This window comes from Mobula birostris, chromosome 9, assembly GCF_030028105.1.
Source record: "Mobula birostris isolate sMobBir1 chromosome 9, sMobBir1.hap1, whole genome shotgun sequence".
Taxonomy (NCBI): Eukaryota; Metazoa; Chordata; class Chondrichthyes; order Myliobatiformes; family Myliobatidae; genus Mobula; species Mobula birostris.
Window position 1 is genome coordinate 68,683,716 of NC_092378.1, and position 17,903 is coordinate 68,701,618.

The following is a 17,903-nucleotide window of genomic DNA, read 5'->3' on the forward strand; positions in this document are numbered from 1 at the left end:
GTACAATGACGACAGTAGAGGTGGGTACAATGACGACAGTAGAGGTGGGTACAATGACGACAGTAGAGGGAGGTACAGTTACGACAGTAGAGGTGGGTACAGTTACGACAGTAGAGGTGGGTACAATGACGACAGTAGAGATGGGTACAATGACGACACTAGAGGTGGGTACAATGACGACAGTAGAGGTGGGTGCAATGACGACAGTAGAGGTGGGTACAACGACGACAGTAGAGGTGGGTACAATGACGACAGTAGAGGTGGGTACAACGACGACAGTAGAGGTGGGTACCAGGACGACAGTAGAGGTGGGTACCAGGACGACAGTAGAGGTGGGTACAATGACGACAGTAGAGGGAGGTACAATGACGACAGTAGAGGTAGGTGCAATGACGACAGTAGAGGTGGGTACAATGACGACAGTAGAGGTGGGTACAATGACGACAGTAGATGTCGGTACAGTTACGACTGTAGAGGTGGGTACCAGGACGACAGTAGAGGTGGGTACAATGACGACAGTAGAGGTGGGTACAACGACGACAGTAGAGGTGGGTACAACGACGACAGTAGAGGGAGGTACAACGACGACAGTAGAGGTGGGTACAACGACGACAGTAGAGGGAGGTACAACGACGACAGTAGCGGGAGGTACAACGACGACAGTAGCGGGAGGTACGACGACGACAGTAGAGGTAGGTACAACGACGACACTAGAGGGAGGTACAGTTACGACAGTAGAGGTAGGTACAGTTACGACAGTAGAGGTGAGTACAATTACGACAGTAGAGGGAGGTACAATGACGACAGTAGAGGTAGGTACAGTTACGACAGTAGAGGTGGGTACAATGACGACAGTAGAGGTGGGTACAATTACGACAGTAGAGGTGGGTACAATGACGACAGTAGAGGGAGGTACAATGACGACAGTAGAGGGAGGTACAGTTACAACAGTAGAGGGAGGTACAGTTATGACAGTAGAGGTGGGTACAATGATGACAGTAGAGGTGGGTACAATCCCAACAGTAGAGGTAGGTACAACAACGACAGTAGAGGGAGGTACAACGACGACAGTAGAGGGAGGTACAACGACGTCAGTAGAGGTAGGTACAGTTACAACAGTAGAGGTCGGTACAATGACGACAGGAGAGGTAGGTACAATGACGACAGTAGAGGTCGGTACAATGACGACATAGAGGTAGGTACAGTTACGACAGTAGAGGTCGGTACAATGACGACAGAAGAGGGAGGTACAATAACGACAATAGAGGGAGGTACAATAACGACAGTAGAGATGGGTACAATGACGACAGGAGAGGTCGGAACAATGACGACAGTAGAGGTGGGTACAATGACGACAGTAGAGGTAGGTACAGTTACGACAGTAGAGGTGGGTACAATGATGACAGTAGAGGTCGGAACAATTACGACAGTAGATGTCGGTACAATGACAACAGTAGAGGTAGGTACAGTTACGACAGTAGAGGTAGGTACAATGACAACAGTAGAGGTAGGTACAACGACGACAGTAGAGGGAGGTACAACGACGACAGTAGAGGGAGGTCCAACGACGTCAGTAGAGGTAGGTACAGTTACAACAGTAGAGGTCGGTACAATGACGACAGGAGAGGTAGGTACAATGACGACAGTAGACGGAGGTACAATGACGACAGTAGAGGGAGGTACAATGACGACAGTAGAGGTGGGTACAATGACGACAGTAGAGGTCGGTACAATGACGACAGAAGAGGGAGGTACAATGACAACAGTAGAGGGAGGTACAACGACGACAGTAGAGGGAGGTACAGTTACGACAGTAGAGGTCGGTACAATGACGACAGAAGAGGTAGGTACAATGACGACAGTAGAGGTAGGTACAGTTACGACAGTAGAGGTCGGTACAATGACAACAGTAGAGGTGGGTACAATAACGACAATAGAGGGAGGTACAATGACGACAGTAGAGGTAGGTACAGTTACAACAGTAGAGGTCGGTACAATGACGACAGGAGAGGTAGGTACAATGACGACAGTAGAGGTCGGTACAATGACGACATAGAGGTAGGTACAGTTACGACAGTAGAGGTCGGTACAATGACGACAGAAGAGGGAGGTACAATGACGACAGAAGAGGGAGGTACAATAACGACAATAGAGGGAGGTACAATGACGACAGTAGAGGTAGGTACAGTTACGACAGTAGAGGTCGGTACAATGACGACAGAAGAGGGAGGTACAATAATGACAATAGAGGGAGGTACAATGACGACAGTAGAGGTAGGTACAGTTACGACAGTAGAGGTCGGTACAATGACGACAGAAGAGAGAGGTACAATGACAACAGTAGAGGGAGGTACAGTTACGACAGTAGAGGTAGGTACAGTTACGACAGTAGAGATGGGTACAATGACGACAGGAGAGGTCGGAACAATGACGACAGTAGAGGTAGGTACAATGACAACAGTAGAGGTGAGTACAATTACGACAGTAGAGGTGGGTATAATTACGACAGTAGAGGTGGGTACAATGACGACAGTAGAGTTGGGTACAATGACGACAGTAGAGGTGGGTACAATCCCGACAGTAGAGGGCGGTACAATGACGACAGTAGAGGGAGGTACAACGACGACGGTAGAGGGAGGTACAACGACGTCAGTAGAGGTAGGTACAGTTACAACAGTAGAGGTGGGTACAATGACGACAGGAGAGGTAGGTACAATGACGACAGTAGAGGTCGGTACAATGACGACATAGAGGTAGGTACAGTTACGACAGTAGAGGTCGGTACAATGACGACAGAAGAGGGAGGTACAATAACGACAATAGAGGGAGGTACAATGACGACAGTAGAGGTAGGTACAGTTACAACAGTAGAGGTCGGTACAATGACGACAGTAGAGGTAGGTACAACGACGACAGTAGAGGGAGGTACAACGACGACAGTAGAGGTAGGTACAGTTACAACAGTAGAGGTAGGTACAACGACGACAGTAGAGGGAGGTACAACGACGACAGTAGAGGGAGGTACAACGACGTCAGTAGAGGTAGGTACAGTTACGACAGTAGAGGTCGGTACAATGACGACAGGAGAGGTAGGTACAATGACGACAGTAGACGGAGGTACAATGACGACAGTAGAGGTAGGTACAGTTACGACAGTAGAGGTCGGTACAATGACGACAGAAGAGAGAGGTACAATGACAACAGTAGAGGGAGGTACAGTTACGACAGTAGAGGTAGGTGTAGTTACGACAGTAGAGGTAGGTACAGTTACGACAGTAGAGATGGGTACAATGACGACAGTAGAGGTCGGAACAATGACGACAGTAGAGGTAGGTACAATGACAACAGTAGAGGGCGGTACAATGACGCCAGTAGACGTGGGTACAATGACGACAGTAGAGGTAGGTACAGTTACGACAGTAGAGGTGGGTACAATTATGACAATAGAGGTGGGTACAATGACGACAGTAGAGGTGGGTACAATGACGACAATAGAGGGCGGTACAATGACGCCAGTAGACGTGGGTACAATGACGACAGTAGAGGGAGGTACAATTACGACAGTAGAGGTGGGTACAATTACGACAGTAGAGGTGGGTACAATTACGACAGTAGATGTCGGTACAATGACAACAGTAGAGGGAGGTACAGTTACGACAGTAGAGGGAGGTACAGTTACGACAGTAGAGGTGGGTACAATGACGACAGTAGAGTTGGGTACAATGACGACAGTAGAGGTGGGTACAATCCCAACAGTAGAGGTGGGTACAACGACGACAGTAGAGGGAGGTACAACGACGACAGTAGAGGGAGGTACAACGACGACAGTAGAGGGAGGTACAATGACGACAGTAGGGGTGGGTACAATGACGACAGTAGAGGGAGGTACAATGACGACATAGAGGTAGGTACAATGACGACAGTAGAGGTGGGTACAATGACGACATAGAGGTGGGTACAATTACGACAGTAGAGGTGGGTACAATGACGACACTAGAGGTCGGTACAATGACGACACTAGAGGTCGGTACAACGACGACACTAGAGGGAGGTACAGTTACGACAGTAGAGGTGGGTACAATGACGACAGTAGAGGTGGGTACAATGACGACAGTAGAGGTGGGTACAATGACGACAGTAGAGGGAGGTACAATGACGACACTAGAGGTGGGTACAATGACGACAGTAGAGGTGGGTACAATGACGACAGTAGAGGTGGGTACAATGACGACACTAGAGGGAGGTACAGTTACGACAGTAGAGGTCGGTACAATGACGACAGTAGAGGTCGGTACAATGACGACACTAGAGGGAGGTACAGTTACGACAGTAGAGGGAGGTACAGTTACGACAGTAGAGGTCGGTACAATGACGACAGTAGAGGTCGGTACAATGACGACACTAGAGGGAGGTACAGTTACGACAGTAGATGTCGGTACAATGACGACAGAAGAGGGAGGTACAATAACGACAATAGAGGGAGGTACAACGTCGACAGTAGAGGTAGGTACAGTTACGACAGTAGCGGGAGGTAGGACGACGACAGTAGAGGTGGGTACAATGACGACAGTAGAGGTAGGTACAATGACGACACTAGAGGGAGGTACAGTTACGACAGTAGAGGTGGGTACAATGACGACAGTAGAGGTGGGTACAATGACGACAGTAGAGGGAGGTACAATGATGACAGTAGAGTTGGGTACAATGACGACAGTAGAGGTAGGTGCAATGACGACAGTAGAGGGAGGTACAATGACGACATAGAGGTAGGTACAATGACGACAGTAGAGGTAGGTACAGTTACGACAGTGGAGTTGGGTACAATGACGACAGTAGAGGTGGGTACAATGACGACAGTAGAGGTGGGTACAATGACGAGAGTAGAGGAAGGTACAACGACGACAGTAGAGGTGGGTACAGCGACGACAGTAGAGGGAGGTACAACGACGACAGTAGCGGGAGGTAGGACGACGACAGTAGAGAGAGGTACAATCCTGACAGTAGAGGGAGGTACAATGACGACAGTAGAGGTGGGTACAATGACGACACTAGAGGGAGGTACAGTTACGACAGTAGAGGTCGGTACAATGACGACAGTAGAGGTCGGTACAATGACGACACTAGAGGTAGGTACAGTTACGACAGTAGATGTCGGTACAATGACGACAGAAGAGGGAGGTACAATAACGACAATAGAGGGAGGTACAACGACGACAGTAGAGGTAGGTACAGTTACGACAGTAGAGGTCGGTACAATGACGACAGAAGAGGGAGGTACAATAACGACAATAGAGGGAGGTACAACGTCGACAGTAGAGGTAGGTACAGTTACGACAGTAGCGGGAGGTAGGACGACGACAGTAGAGGTGGGTACAATGACGACAGTAGAGGTAGGTACAATGACGACAGTAGATGTCGGTACAATGACGACAGTAGAGGGAGGTACAATGACAACAGTAGAGGGAGTTACAACGACGACAGTAGAGGGAGGTACAGTTACGACAGTAGAGGTCGGTACAATGACGACAGAAGAGGTAGGTACAATGACGACAGTAGAGGTGAGTACAATTACGACAGTAGAGGTGGGTACAATGACGACAGTAGAGGTAGGTACAGTTACGACAGTAGAGGTGGGTACAATGACGACAGGAGAGGGAGGTACAATCCCGACAGTAGAGGGCGGTGCAACGACGACAGTAGAGGTGGGTACAACGACGACAGTAGAGGTGGGTACAATGACGACAGTAGAGGGAGGTACAATCCCGACAGTAGAGGTGGGTACAACGACGACAGTAGAGGGAGGTACAATGACGACAGTAGAGGTGGGTACAATGACGACAGTAGAGGTGGGTACAATGACGACAGTAGAGGTGGGTACAATGACGACAGTAGAGGGAGGTACAATTACGACAGTAGAGGTGGGTACAATGACGACAGGAGAGGGAGGTACAATCCCGACAGTAGAGGGCGGTGCAACGACGACAGTAGAGGTGGGTACAACGACGACAGTAGAGGGAGGTACAATGACGACAGTAGAGGTGAGTACAAGTGCGACAGTAGAGGTGGGTACAATTACGACAGTAGAGGTGGGTAAAACGACGACAGTAGAGGTCTATACAACGACGACAGCAGAAGGAGGTACAACGACGACAGTAGACGTCGGTATCATGACGACAGGAGAGGTAGGTACAATGACGACAGTAGAGGGAGGTACAATGATGACATTAGAGGTGGGTACAATGACAGTAGAGGTGGGTACAATGACGACAGTAGAGTTCGGTACAGTTACGACAGTAGAGTTCGGTACAACGACGACAGTAGAGGTGGGTACAATGACGACAGTAGAGGTGGGTACAATGACGACAGTAGAGGTGGGTACAATGACGACAGTAGAGGGAGGTACAATGACGACAGTAGAGGTAGGTACAGTTACAACAGTAGATGTCGGTACAATGACGACAGTAGAGGTGGGTACAATTACGACAGTAGAGGTGGGTACAATGACGACAATAGAGGGAGGTACAATGACGACAGTAGAGGTGGGTACAATGACGACAGTAGAGGTCGTTACACTGACGACAGTAGAGGTGGGTACAGTTACGACAGTAGAGGTGGGTGCAGTTACGACAGTAGAGGGAGGTACAGTTACGACAGTAGAGGTGGGTGCAGTTACGACAGTAGAGGTGGGTACAATGACGACAGTAGAGGTGGGTACAATGACAACAGTAGAGGTCGGTACTATGACGACAGTAGAGGTGGGTACAATTACGACAGTAGAGTTGGGTACAGTTACGACAGTAGAGGTCGTTACACTGACGACAGTAGAGGTGGGTGCAGTTACGACAGTAGAGGGAGGTACAGTTACGACAGTAGAGGTGGGTGCAGTTACGACAGTAGAGGTGGGTACAATGACGACAGTAGAGGTGGGTACAATTACGACAGTAGATGTCGGTACAATGACGACAGTAGAGGTGGGTACAATGACGACAGTTGAGGTCGGTACAGTTACGACAGTAGAGGTGGGTACAATGACGACAGTAGAGGTGGGTACAATGACGACAGTAGAGGTGGGTACAACTACGACAGTAGAGGTAGGTGCAATGACGACAGTAGAGGTAGGTGCAATGACGACAGTGGAGGTGGGTACAACTACGACAGTAGAGGGAGATACAATGACGACAGTAGAGGTGGGTACAATGACGACAGTAGAGGTAGGTGCAATGACGACAGTGGAGGTGGGTACAATGACGACAGTAGAGGTGGGTACAATGACGACAGTAGTGTTCGGTACAATGACGACAGTAGAGGTAGGTACAGTTACGACAGTAGAGGTGGGTACAATGACGACAGTAGAGGTGGGTACAATGACGACAGTAGAGGTAGGTACAATGACGACACTAGAGGGAGGTACAGTTACGACAGTAGAGGTGGGTACAATGACGACAGTAGAGGTGGGTACAATGACGACAGTAGAGGGAGGTACAATGATGACAGTAGAGGTGGGTACAATGACGACAGTAGAGGTGGGTACAATGACGACAGTAGAGGTAGGTGCAATGACGACAGTAGACGGAGGTACAATGACGACATAGAGGTAGGTACAATGACGACAGTAGAGGGAGGTACAGTTACGACAGTAGAGTTGGGTACAATGACGACAGTAGAGGTGGGTGCAATGACGACAGTGGAGTTGGGTACAATGACGACAGTAGAGTTGGGTACAATGACGACACTAGAGGTGGGTACAATGACGACAGTAGAGGTGGGTACAATGACGAGAGTAGAGGAAGGTACAACGACGACAGTAGAGGTGGGTACAGCGACGACAGTAGAGGGAGGTACAACGACGACAGTAGCGGGAAGTAGGACGACGACAGTAGAGAGAGGTACAATCCTGACAGTAGAGGGAGGTACAATGACGACAGTAGAGGTGGGTACAATGACGACACTAGAGGGAGGTACAGTTACGACAGTAGAGGTCGGTACAATGACGACAGTAGAGGTCGGTACAATGACGACACTAGAGGTAGGTACAGTTACGACAGTAGATGTCGGTACAATGACGACAGAAGAGGGAGGTACAATAACGACAATAGAGGGAGGTACAACGACGACAGTAGAGGTAGGTACAGTTACGACAGTAGAGGTCGGTACAATGACGACAGAAGAGGGAGGTACAATAACGACAATAGAGGGAGGTACAACGTCGACAGTAGAGGTAGGTACAGTTACGACAGTAGCGGGAGGTAGGACGACGACAGTAGAGGTGGGTACAATGACGACAGTAGAGGTAGGTACAATGACGACAGTAGATGTCGGTACAATGACGACAGTAGAGGGAGGTACAATGACGACAGTAGAGGTGGGTACAATGACGACAGTAGAGGTGGGTACAATGACGACAGTAGAGGGAGGTACAATGACGACAGTAGAGGGAGGTACAATGACGACAGTAGAGGGAGGTACAATCCCGACAGTAGAGGTGGGTGCAACGACGACAGTAGAGGTGGGTACAATGACGACAGTAGAGGTGGGTACAACGACGACAGTAGAGGGAGGTACAATGACGACAGTAGAGGGAGGTACAATTACGACAGTAGAGGTGGGTACAATGACGACAGGAGAGGGAGGTACAATCCCGACAGTAGAGGTAGGTACAATGACGACAGTAGAGGGAGGTACAATGACGACAGTAGAGGGAGGTACAATTACGACAGTAGAGGTGGGTACAATTACGACAGTAGACGGAGGTACAATGACGACAGTAGAGGGCGGTGCAACGACGACAGTAGAGGTGGGTACAACGACGACAGTAGAGGTGGGTACAATGACGACAGTAGAGGTGAGTACAAGTGCGACAGTAGAGGTGGGTACAATTACGACAGTAGAGGTGGGTAAAACGACGACAGTAGAGGTGAGTACAAGTGCGACAGTAGAGGTGGGTACAATTACGACAGTAGAGGTCTATACAACGACGACAGCAGAAGGAGGTACAACGACGACAGTAGAGGTCGGTATCATGACGACAGGAGAGGTAGGTACAATGACGACAGTAGAGGTGGGTACAATGACGACAGTAGAGGTGGGTACAGTTACGACAGTAGAGTTCGGTACAGTTACGACAGTGGAGGTGGGTACAATGACGACAGTAGAGGTGGGTACAATTACGACAGTAGAGGTGGGTACAATGACGACAGTAGAGGTGGGTACAATGACGACAGTAGAGGTGGGTACAATTACGACAGTAGAGGTGGGTACAATGACGACAATAGAGGGAGGTACAATGACGACAGTAGAGGTCGTTACACTGACGACAGTAGAGGTGGGTACAGTTACGACAGTAGAGGTGGGTGCAGTTACGACAGTAGAGGGAGGTACAGTTACGACAGTAGAGGTGGGTGCAGTTACGACAGTAGAGGTGGGTACAATGACGACAGTAGAGGTGGGTACAATGACAACAGTAGAGGTCGGTACAATGACGACAGTAGAGGTGGGTACAATTACGACAGTAGAGTTGGGTACAGTTACGACAGTAGAGGTCGTTACACTGACGACAGTAGAGGTGGGTGCAGTTACGACAGTAGAGGGAGGTACAGTTACGACAGTAGAGGTGGGTGCAGTTACGACAGTAGAGGTGGGTACAATGACGACAGTAGAGGTGGGTACAATTACGACAGTAGAGGTGGGTACAACTACGACAGTAGAGGTGGGTACAATGACGACAGTAGAGGTGGGTACAATGACGACAGTAGAGGTGGGTACAATGACGACAGTAGAGGTCGGTACAATGACGACAGTAGAGGGAGGTACAGTTACGACAGTAGAGGTCGTTACACTGACGACAGTAGAGGTGGGTACAATGACGACAGTAGAGGTGGGTACAATGACGACAGTAGAGGGAGGTACAGTTACGACAGTGGAGGTGGGTACAATGACGACAGTAGAGGTGGGTACAATGACGACAGTAGAGGTGGGTACAATGACGACAGTAGAGGGAGGTACAATGACGACAGTAGTGTTCGGTACAATGACGACAGTAGAGGTAGGTACAGTTACGACAGTGGAGGTGGGTACAATGACGACAGTAGAGGTGGGTACAATGACGACAGTAGAGGGAGGTACAATGACGACAGTAGAGGGAGGTACAATGACGACAGTAGAGGTGGGTACAATGACGACACTAGAGGGAGGTACAGTTACGACAGTAGAGGTGGGAACAATGACGACAGTAGAGGTAGGTACAATTACGACAGTAGAGGTGGGTACAATGACGACAGTAGAGGTGAGTACAATTACGACAGTGGAGTTGGGTACAATGACGACAGTAGAGGTGGGTACAATGACGACAGTAGAGGTGGGTACAACGACGACAGTAGAGGGAGGTACAACGACGACAGTAGAGGGAGGTACAACGACGACAGTAGAGGGAGGTACAGTTACGACAGTAGAGGGAGGTAGAATGACGACAGTCGAGTTGGGTACAACGACGACAGTAGAGGGAGGTACAACGACGACAGTAGAGGTGGGTACAATGACGACAGTAGAGGTGGGTACAATTACGACAGTAGATGTCGGTACAATGACGACAGTAGAGGTAGGTACAGTTACAACAGTAGAGGGAGGTACAATTACGACAGTAGAGGTGGGTACAATGACGCCAGTAGAGGTGGGTACAATGACGACAGTAGAGGTCGGTACAATGACAACAGTAGAGGGCGGTACAATGACGACAGTAGAGGTGGGTACAATGACGACAGTAGAGGGAGGTACAATTACGACAGTAGAGGTGGGTACAATGACGACAGTAGAGGTGGGTACAATGACGACACTAGAGGGAGGTACAACGACGACAGTAGAGGTAGATACATTTACGACAGTAGAGGTGGATACAATGACGACAGTAGAGGTAGCTACAATGACAACAGTAGAGGGAGGTACAATGACGACAGTAGAGGGAGGTACAATGACGACAATAGAGGTAGGTACAATTGCAACATTTAAAAGACATTTGGATAAGTACATGGAATGATCTGAAGGGATATATGCCAAATGTCGCTCAGGAAGACGCTTTGTTCGGCAAAGGTAATTTGGGCTGTAGGATTTGTTTCTGTGCCGTATGGCTCTGTAACTCTGAAGACTCGCTCCTTATGGTCTCATTCTGAGATGCTATGACAACCTACACACAGACGTTCAGGACAGTTCTACCTTAATGGAGGGTATCTTTCATGCCAGAGCTGTCCTGAATGTCTGTGCCTGCATTATCACATTGTTCTCTCAGGGCTCGGCTGACCAGTGGCAAGTGTTGTCCACATTTGCAAAGGATGTCTTTCAATTTGACTCTTTCCCTTTGCAGCTGAGAAGCTCATTCAAGCAAGCTTTTGGTAAAAAGAAATCTTCGAAATCCAATCCCTCCCACTCAGACATCGAAGAGATCCCTGACCCCTCACTGGCATCATCACCGAAACCCCATCAAGAGTCAACAGAGGCTGGAGGCATAAAACCATCGCACTCAACATCTGCGTAAGAAAGAACATTAAACAGCTTAATCACTGCTAAAGATATCCTGATGATAGTGGGTAGTCAGGGGCAAAGATATCTGAGACAAAGGACAGTCTTGTACAATTATGCAAGATGGTGTGAGACTACACCTGAAGTAAGGTGCACACTTATGGTTACCTGACCTAAGAAAGCAGGTGCAGTTCCTCCCTGTTTATAAACACTCAACTTGTATACTTTATGTACGGGCCACACATATGAACTGTTACATATGCGTGGAGCAAGAACAGCAACAGATGTTTTTACTGAGTTATTTTAGCAACGGTACACACTGGGCAACTTATAATGTGGGAGCTATCAACTGAGGCTGCCAAGACAAAAAACATGCACACTCAAAAGAGAGTATCACTCACATATAAGAGGTCTAGTCAATTCACTGCAGCTCCAACGCACTTTCAACGAACTTACTATTGATTCAATACGGTCCACAAACGAGCATTTGGGGGTCCAGTGGGATGGATTCGTTGGCGACAGGGGTGTAAGGCATCTCCTGCAGGTGAGAACTTGACTGGTGGCAGAAACAGCATCAGGTTTATTATGCCGGATACATGTCAGGAAATGTGCTGGTTTGTGGCAGCAGTACTGAGCAATTGCATTAACAAATACTATAAGTTACCAAAAATAAAAAAGTAGTACTAAAGAGGTATGGTGAGTTCATGGGCTGTTCAGAAATCTGAATCTCAATGTAAGGGATGTAGGAAAAGTAATTTGGTCCCAAGTCACAGATTGGCCATAATCTTTGGGTGGAATAAATTGTCTCTCAAATACTAAGTGTGGGTCTTCACACGTGTTGGGGGTAATGAGAAGAGGGCATGTCCTGAATGCTGGGGGTGCTTACTGGTGGATGCCACCTTCTTGAGGCACTTGCTCTTGAAGATGTCTGCAGAAGTAGGGAGGGTTGAGCCTGTGACGGCTTTGGCTGAGTTTACAACTCTCTGCAGCCTCTTGCGTTCCTGTGCATTGGCGCCTTCACACCAGGATGTGATTCAACCAGTCAGGATGCTCTCCATCTGTTGGCGAGTGATTACGTTAAACGTCCTGGTTTAACGGCATTACAAACAAACCACTGGAGGAGTTCAGGGTTGAGCAGCATTGGTGGAGGCAAAGAAATGTTCGGTGTTTCAGGATGGGACCCTACATCGGGATCTGAAATCTCAACTTCAGTGCTGCCTGACCTGAAGAGTTTCTCTGGAAGGATCTCAGTTTATTGATTCTAGACTATCAACTTTTTCTCTAACTATTCTTTTCCCTCCCTGCATCTGGCTTGACCAACAGAGTTCTTCCAGCAGTTTGTTTTTGTTTTTGCTCCAGATTTCAGCATCTGCAGTCTCTTGGCTTGTATTCTTGTTGATCATGTGTAGATGTTTCGTAATCCAAAACCTGAGAGCACAAATGAACACTGTCAACTTCTGCACATGAGACATTTTATGAGAAAACTAGATGAATTATCTCTGTGCTTCAGTGACTCTAACACACTTTGGAAACTCCTCAGATCACGGAAGTACAAGTTTTCACATAATATAATAAACCTGATTCTCTCTAATATTGGAAAAGAGCCAGTGTTTTTGACCTGTTTCTCAATATTCTTGCCCCATTTTGTTTCCTGCCATCTTTTGTTGATATAATCAAGCCACTGTCTGTGTTGTTCCCCCTACCCTCCCCCCGTCCAATTCTCTGAACGTACAGATTTCAGACTAGCGCCAGTGTCAGCGAGCCAGTCCCTTTCTGGGTGGCAAAGAAGCGGTTGAATGGTCAAGTGATCTACCAGCATGGGTCCCGGTAAAGTGCAGCGTGGTGCATGTGTGGCTGAGGTTTGGAGTGGCTGCCTTGTATTTTGTTTCCCGCAGAAAGCACAGGCGGCAGTGGGGCTTCTGCTGGGCAACATTACAGTGAAAGTAAAGCAAAATACTGCAGACGCTGGAAATTGGAAATAAAACCCAAGAATGCTCCACAAATCTGGCAGCGACTGTGGGGAGTCATGTAACATAAGTTAGCATAGAATCAGGCCCTTCGGCCCAACTGGTCCATGTCAGTCAAGATGCTCAACTAAGCTAGTCCCATTTGCCTTTGTTTGGCCTATATCCCTCTAGACCTTTCCCATCCACCTGTCTGTCCAAGTGTCTCTTAAATATTGTTAATGTACCTGCCTCAATCACTTCTTCAGGCAGCTGCCTCTCACATTCCTCTCAAATTTCTCATCCTTCTCCTTAAATCTATGCCCGCTAGTTCTTTATTCCCAACCCTAGGGGAAAATACTGTGCATTCACCTTGCCTGTGCCCCTCATGATTTTATCACCCCTCTGTCTCCTATGCTCCGATGAAAAGAGCCCAATCTGCCCGGCCTCTCTCCATAACTGAGTGCCTCAAGTTGCAGTTTATCCTCATAACCTCACCTGTATTCTTTCCAGATCAATTATTCCCTTTTGGCATCAAGGTCCTTTTTACTGTTTCTATAAACATTACAGTGGTCAGCAGTGAATGTCATGGTGGGAGTTTGCATAAACCTCAGAGTTCAGGGATAGCTGGTGAGAGTACATCTTATTGCCCTCCCCTTAATACAGTAACAAGTTGCTTCCATAGGAAGGAGGTTGGCATGGACCAGTTGGGCCGAAGGGCCTGTTCCTTGACTCTATGAGGTGAATAGGCTTGTAGTGGATGGCACAGTGGCTCACAGCTCAAGTGATGCCGGTTCGATCCTAACCTCAGGCTCTGCTGTGATATTCTTCTGCCTGTCCTATTTTCTCTCACATTTCCAAGCCTTGCAGTCTTTTGATTAATTGGCCACTGGGAATTGATCCTAGTGTAAGTGTCAGTGATTGGAAAACTGAGGGGATTCCGGTTCAGATTCAGGTTTATTTATCACATGTACATTGAAACATTCTGTGAAATGGGTCATTTTTGTTAACAACCAACACAACCTGGGGATGTACTGGGGGCAGCCCACAAGTGTTCCCACTGTTCAGGACATTTACAGAGACAGGTGCATAAAAAGGGCCTGAAGGATCATTGGGGATCTGAGTCACCCCAACCACAAACTGTTCCAGCTGCTACCATCTGGGAAATGGTACTGCAGCATTAAAGCTAGGACCAACAGGCTCCGGGACAGCTTCTTCCACCAGGCCATCAGACTGATTAATTCACGCTGATACAATTATATTTCCGTAGTATATTGACTGTCCTGTTGTACATACTATTTATTACAAATTACTATAAATTGCACATTGCACATTTAGACGGAGACATAATGTAAAGATTTTTACTCCTCCCATGTGAAGGATGTAAGAAAAAAAGTCAATTCAATTCACGTATTCCATCACCAATGTTGCTGGCCCACAATGTTCACCAGAACATAAACAACAACAAAACAACAACAGCAAAACAAGCCCCTTTCCCATCTACTCACATGCACAGGTAGGCGTCCAATCCCCGGAAAGGCTGCCACTGAGCTTCCTTGTCCTTGACCCTGGACTCACAGGCTCATAGACAACAGGTCTCCAACCTCCAGACAATCAGATAAGTTGTACCTTGCTCTCCGTCTGTCATTCCCATGTGGATGTGGAAGCACATTGGTAGAGTCTGGCGGGCCTGTATGCTCGTCCACTGTGGGCAACAGCCTTTAATCTTCCTGCCTGCAGGTAACTTCTTCCTATCCACACATCCTAGGTCTGAGTTCCAGGAAGGAAGGAATGAATTGGGGGGAGGGAAGTCATAGAATAATTCAGCACAGATACAGGCCCTTAGCCCCAACCGGTCCACCCAGCTAATCCCAATTTCCTGCGTTTGTCCTTTATCACTCTAAGCCCCGCCCCTCTATGTACCTATCCAAGTGCTGCTTAAATAATGTTATTGTACTTGCCTCAAACACTTCTTCTGGCAGCTCATATCAAATACCCACCAAAGGTTGGCACATCTGGCATTCCACAGTTCCCGAGGAGTAATTGGATTGCATAGAGGGAGAGGGAGTTTAAAAGAAGTGAGCGGAGGCAATTGGCACTTTTCGTGCACCACAGCTCCCGAGAAGACATTGGGTTGTGTATAATTAGGCACTTGGTAAGGTCCAATAAAAAGAAGTTAGGTTTAAGTGGAGCGGTCATTGTGTGAGTGGGCCAGTGTTGAAGTGGGGAGTTGAGGCTTTGGCTCATCAGGCTTCGGCGAGAAAAGGTGTAGGCCATAGGTAGTTTTTTTTTGTTATTTATTCTCTCTTTCTTGTTACATATTTAGAAGAGTGGGGTGCCAGGAAGGATAGTGGAATGCTCCCCTTGCAGAATGTGGGAAGGCAGGGAGACCTCCAGCAAGAAGGACATCAAGCTGCAGCTTCTAACAGATCATGTTAAGGAGTTGGAGCTGGAATTGGATGAACTCCGGGTCACGTGGGAGGCTGAAGGCTTGATAGACAGGACATATAGGGAGGAAGTTACATCCAAGGTGCAGGACACAGGTAAGTGGGTGACCATCAGAAGGGAGAAAGGGGATAGGCAGCCAGTGCAGAGTAATCCCTATGGCCTTCTTCTCAACAGCAGGTATCCACTTTGGATACTGCTGGGGGTTTGACCTATCAGAGGAAAGCTATAGCAGCCAGTTCTCTGGCATTGAGTCTAGCTCTGTGACTCAGAAGGAAGAGGGAAGAAGATGCTAGCTGTAGTGATAGGAGATTTGTTGGTTAGGAAAACAGAAAAGGAGGTTCTGTAGACAAGAATGAGATTTCCCAGATGGTATGCTGCCAGGGTCAGGGAAATCTCGAATCGAGTCCACAGCATTCTTAAAGTGAGAGGGTGAGCAGCAAAAGGTCATGGTCCAATGGCGTGGGTGGAAGAGGTGACAAAGGCCTGCACAGTGAGCTCAGAGATGTAGGTACTAAATTAAAGGACAGGACCTTCAGGATTGTGATTGCAGGATTACCACCCATACCACGTGCTAGTGAGGCCAGAACTAGGAAGATCATACTGTAGATTTTAGGGTGTGGCCAAGGAGATGGCGCAGGAGGGAAGACTTCATATTTTTGGATCATTTGGCTCTCTTCCAAGGAAGGTGGGACTTGTACAGAAGAGATGGTTTTCACCCTAACTGGAGAGGGGAAGTAATATCCTAGTGGGAAGGTTTGCTAGTGCTGCACAGCGGGGTATAAACTAGAGTTACAGAGCAATGGAAACCAGAATGCCAGAACCAATAGAGGGGTGGTTGTGGAGAAGTTCTTATTAAGCCTACATACAAAGTCAGGAATCAAAAGATTGAGCGTGGTGGGATCAATGTTCTGAGCTGCGTATATTCCAATGCAGGAGTATTATAGGAAAGGCGGATGAGCTCAGGGCATGGATCAGCACTTGGAATTATGACATTGGAGCCATTAGTGAGATTTGGTTGTAGAAGGTGTTGGACGGGCAGCTCAGTGTTCCAGGGTTCTGTTGTTTCACATGTGATAGAGTGAGGGGATTTTTTTTTAATTGAGATGCAGTGCAGAGCAAGGCCTTCTGACCCTTTCAACACGCTGCCCAACAAACCCCCAATTTAGTCCTACCCTAATAATGGGGCAATTTACATTGACCAATTCACCTACCAACCGGTATATCTTTGGACTGTGGGAGGAAACCAGAGCACCCAGATGAAACCCACATGGTCATAGGGGTAACATACAATCTCTTTACAGGCAGTGGTGGGAATTGAACCCGGGTCACCTGCACTGTAAAGCATTGTGCTAACCACTACGCTACCATGCTGCCCCAAAACAGGGATTAAAGAGGAAGGGAGGACATTACTGGACAGGGAAAACGTCATTGCAGTGCTCAGTCAGGACGGACTGGAGAGCTTGGCTAGTGAGGCGTTATGGGTGGAACTGAGGAATAAGAATGGTATGACCACGTTAATGAGATTACATTATAGACTACCCAATAGTCCGCAGGATTTAGAGGAGCAAATTTGCAGAGAGATTGCAGACTGCTGGAAGAAACATAAAGTTGTGATAGTAGGTGATTTTAACTTGCCACATATTGACTCCCGTACTGTAAAAAGGCTGGATAGGAAAGAATTGGTCATATGTGTTCAGGAAAGGTTCCTTAATCTGTACATATAAGTCTCAACTAAAGGGAGTGCAATACTTGATCTCCTGTTAGAGAATGAGACAAGTGACAGAAGTTTGTGTAGGTGAACACTAGTGATCGTAATGCCTTTAGTTACAAGGGCATTATGGAAAAGGATAGGTCTTGTTTTCGGGTTGAGATTTTAAGTTGGAGAAAGGCCAATTTTGATGGTATCAGAAAGGATCTGGGAAGTGTGGGTTGGGACAAGTTGTTTTCGGGCAAAGGTGTACTTGATATGTGGGAGGCCTTCAAAAGTGAAACTTTGAGAGTATA

At 47.8% G+C, this 17,903-nt stretch overlaps 1 protein-coding gene across 4 annotated transcripts in view; it reads left to right on the plus strand.

The window, feature by feature from the left end:
* Positions 1–17,903, plus strand: part of nav3 (neuron navigator 3) — a 548,130-nt gene that overhangs the window by 477,589 nt on the left and 52,638 nt on the right. For all 4 annotated transcript variants that reach the window (XM_072268225.1, XM_072268222.1, XM_072268223.1 and 1 more), the window contains one exon: positions 11,354–11,520. In XM_072268225.1, coding sequence (XP_072124326.1) covers positions 11,354–11,520 — 167 coding nt within the window. The remainder of the gene's footprint in view (positions 1–11,353; positions 11,521–17,903) is intronic.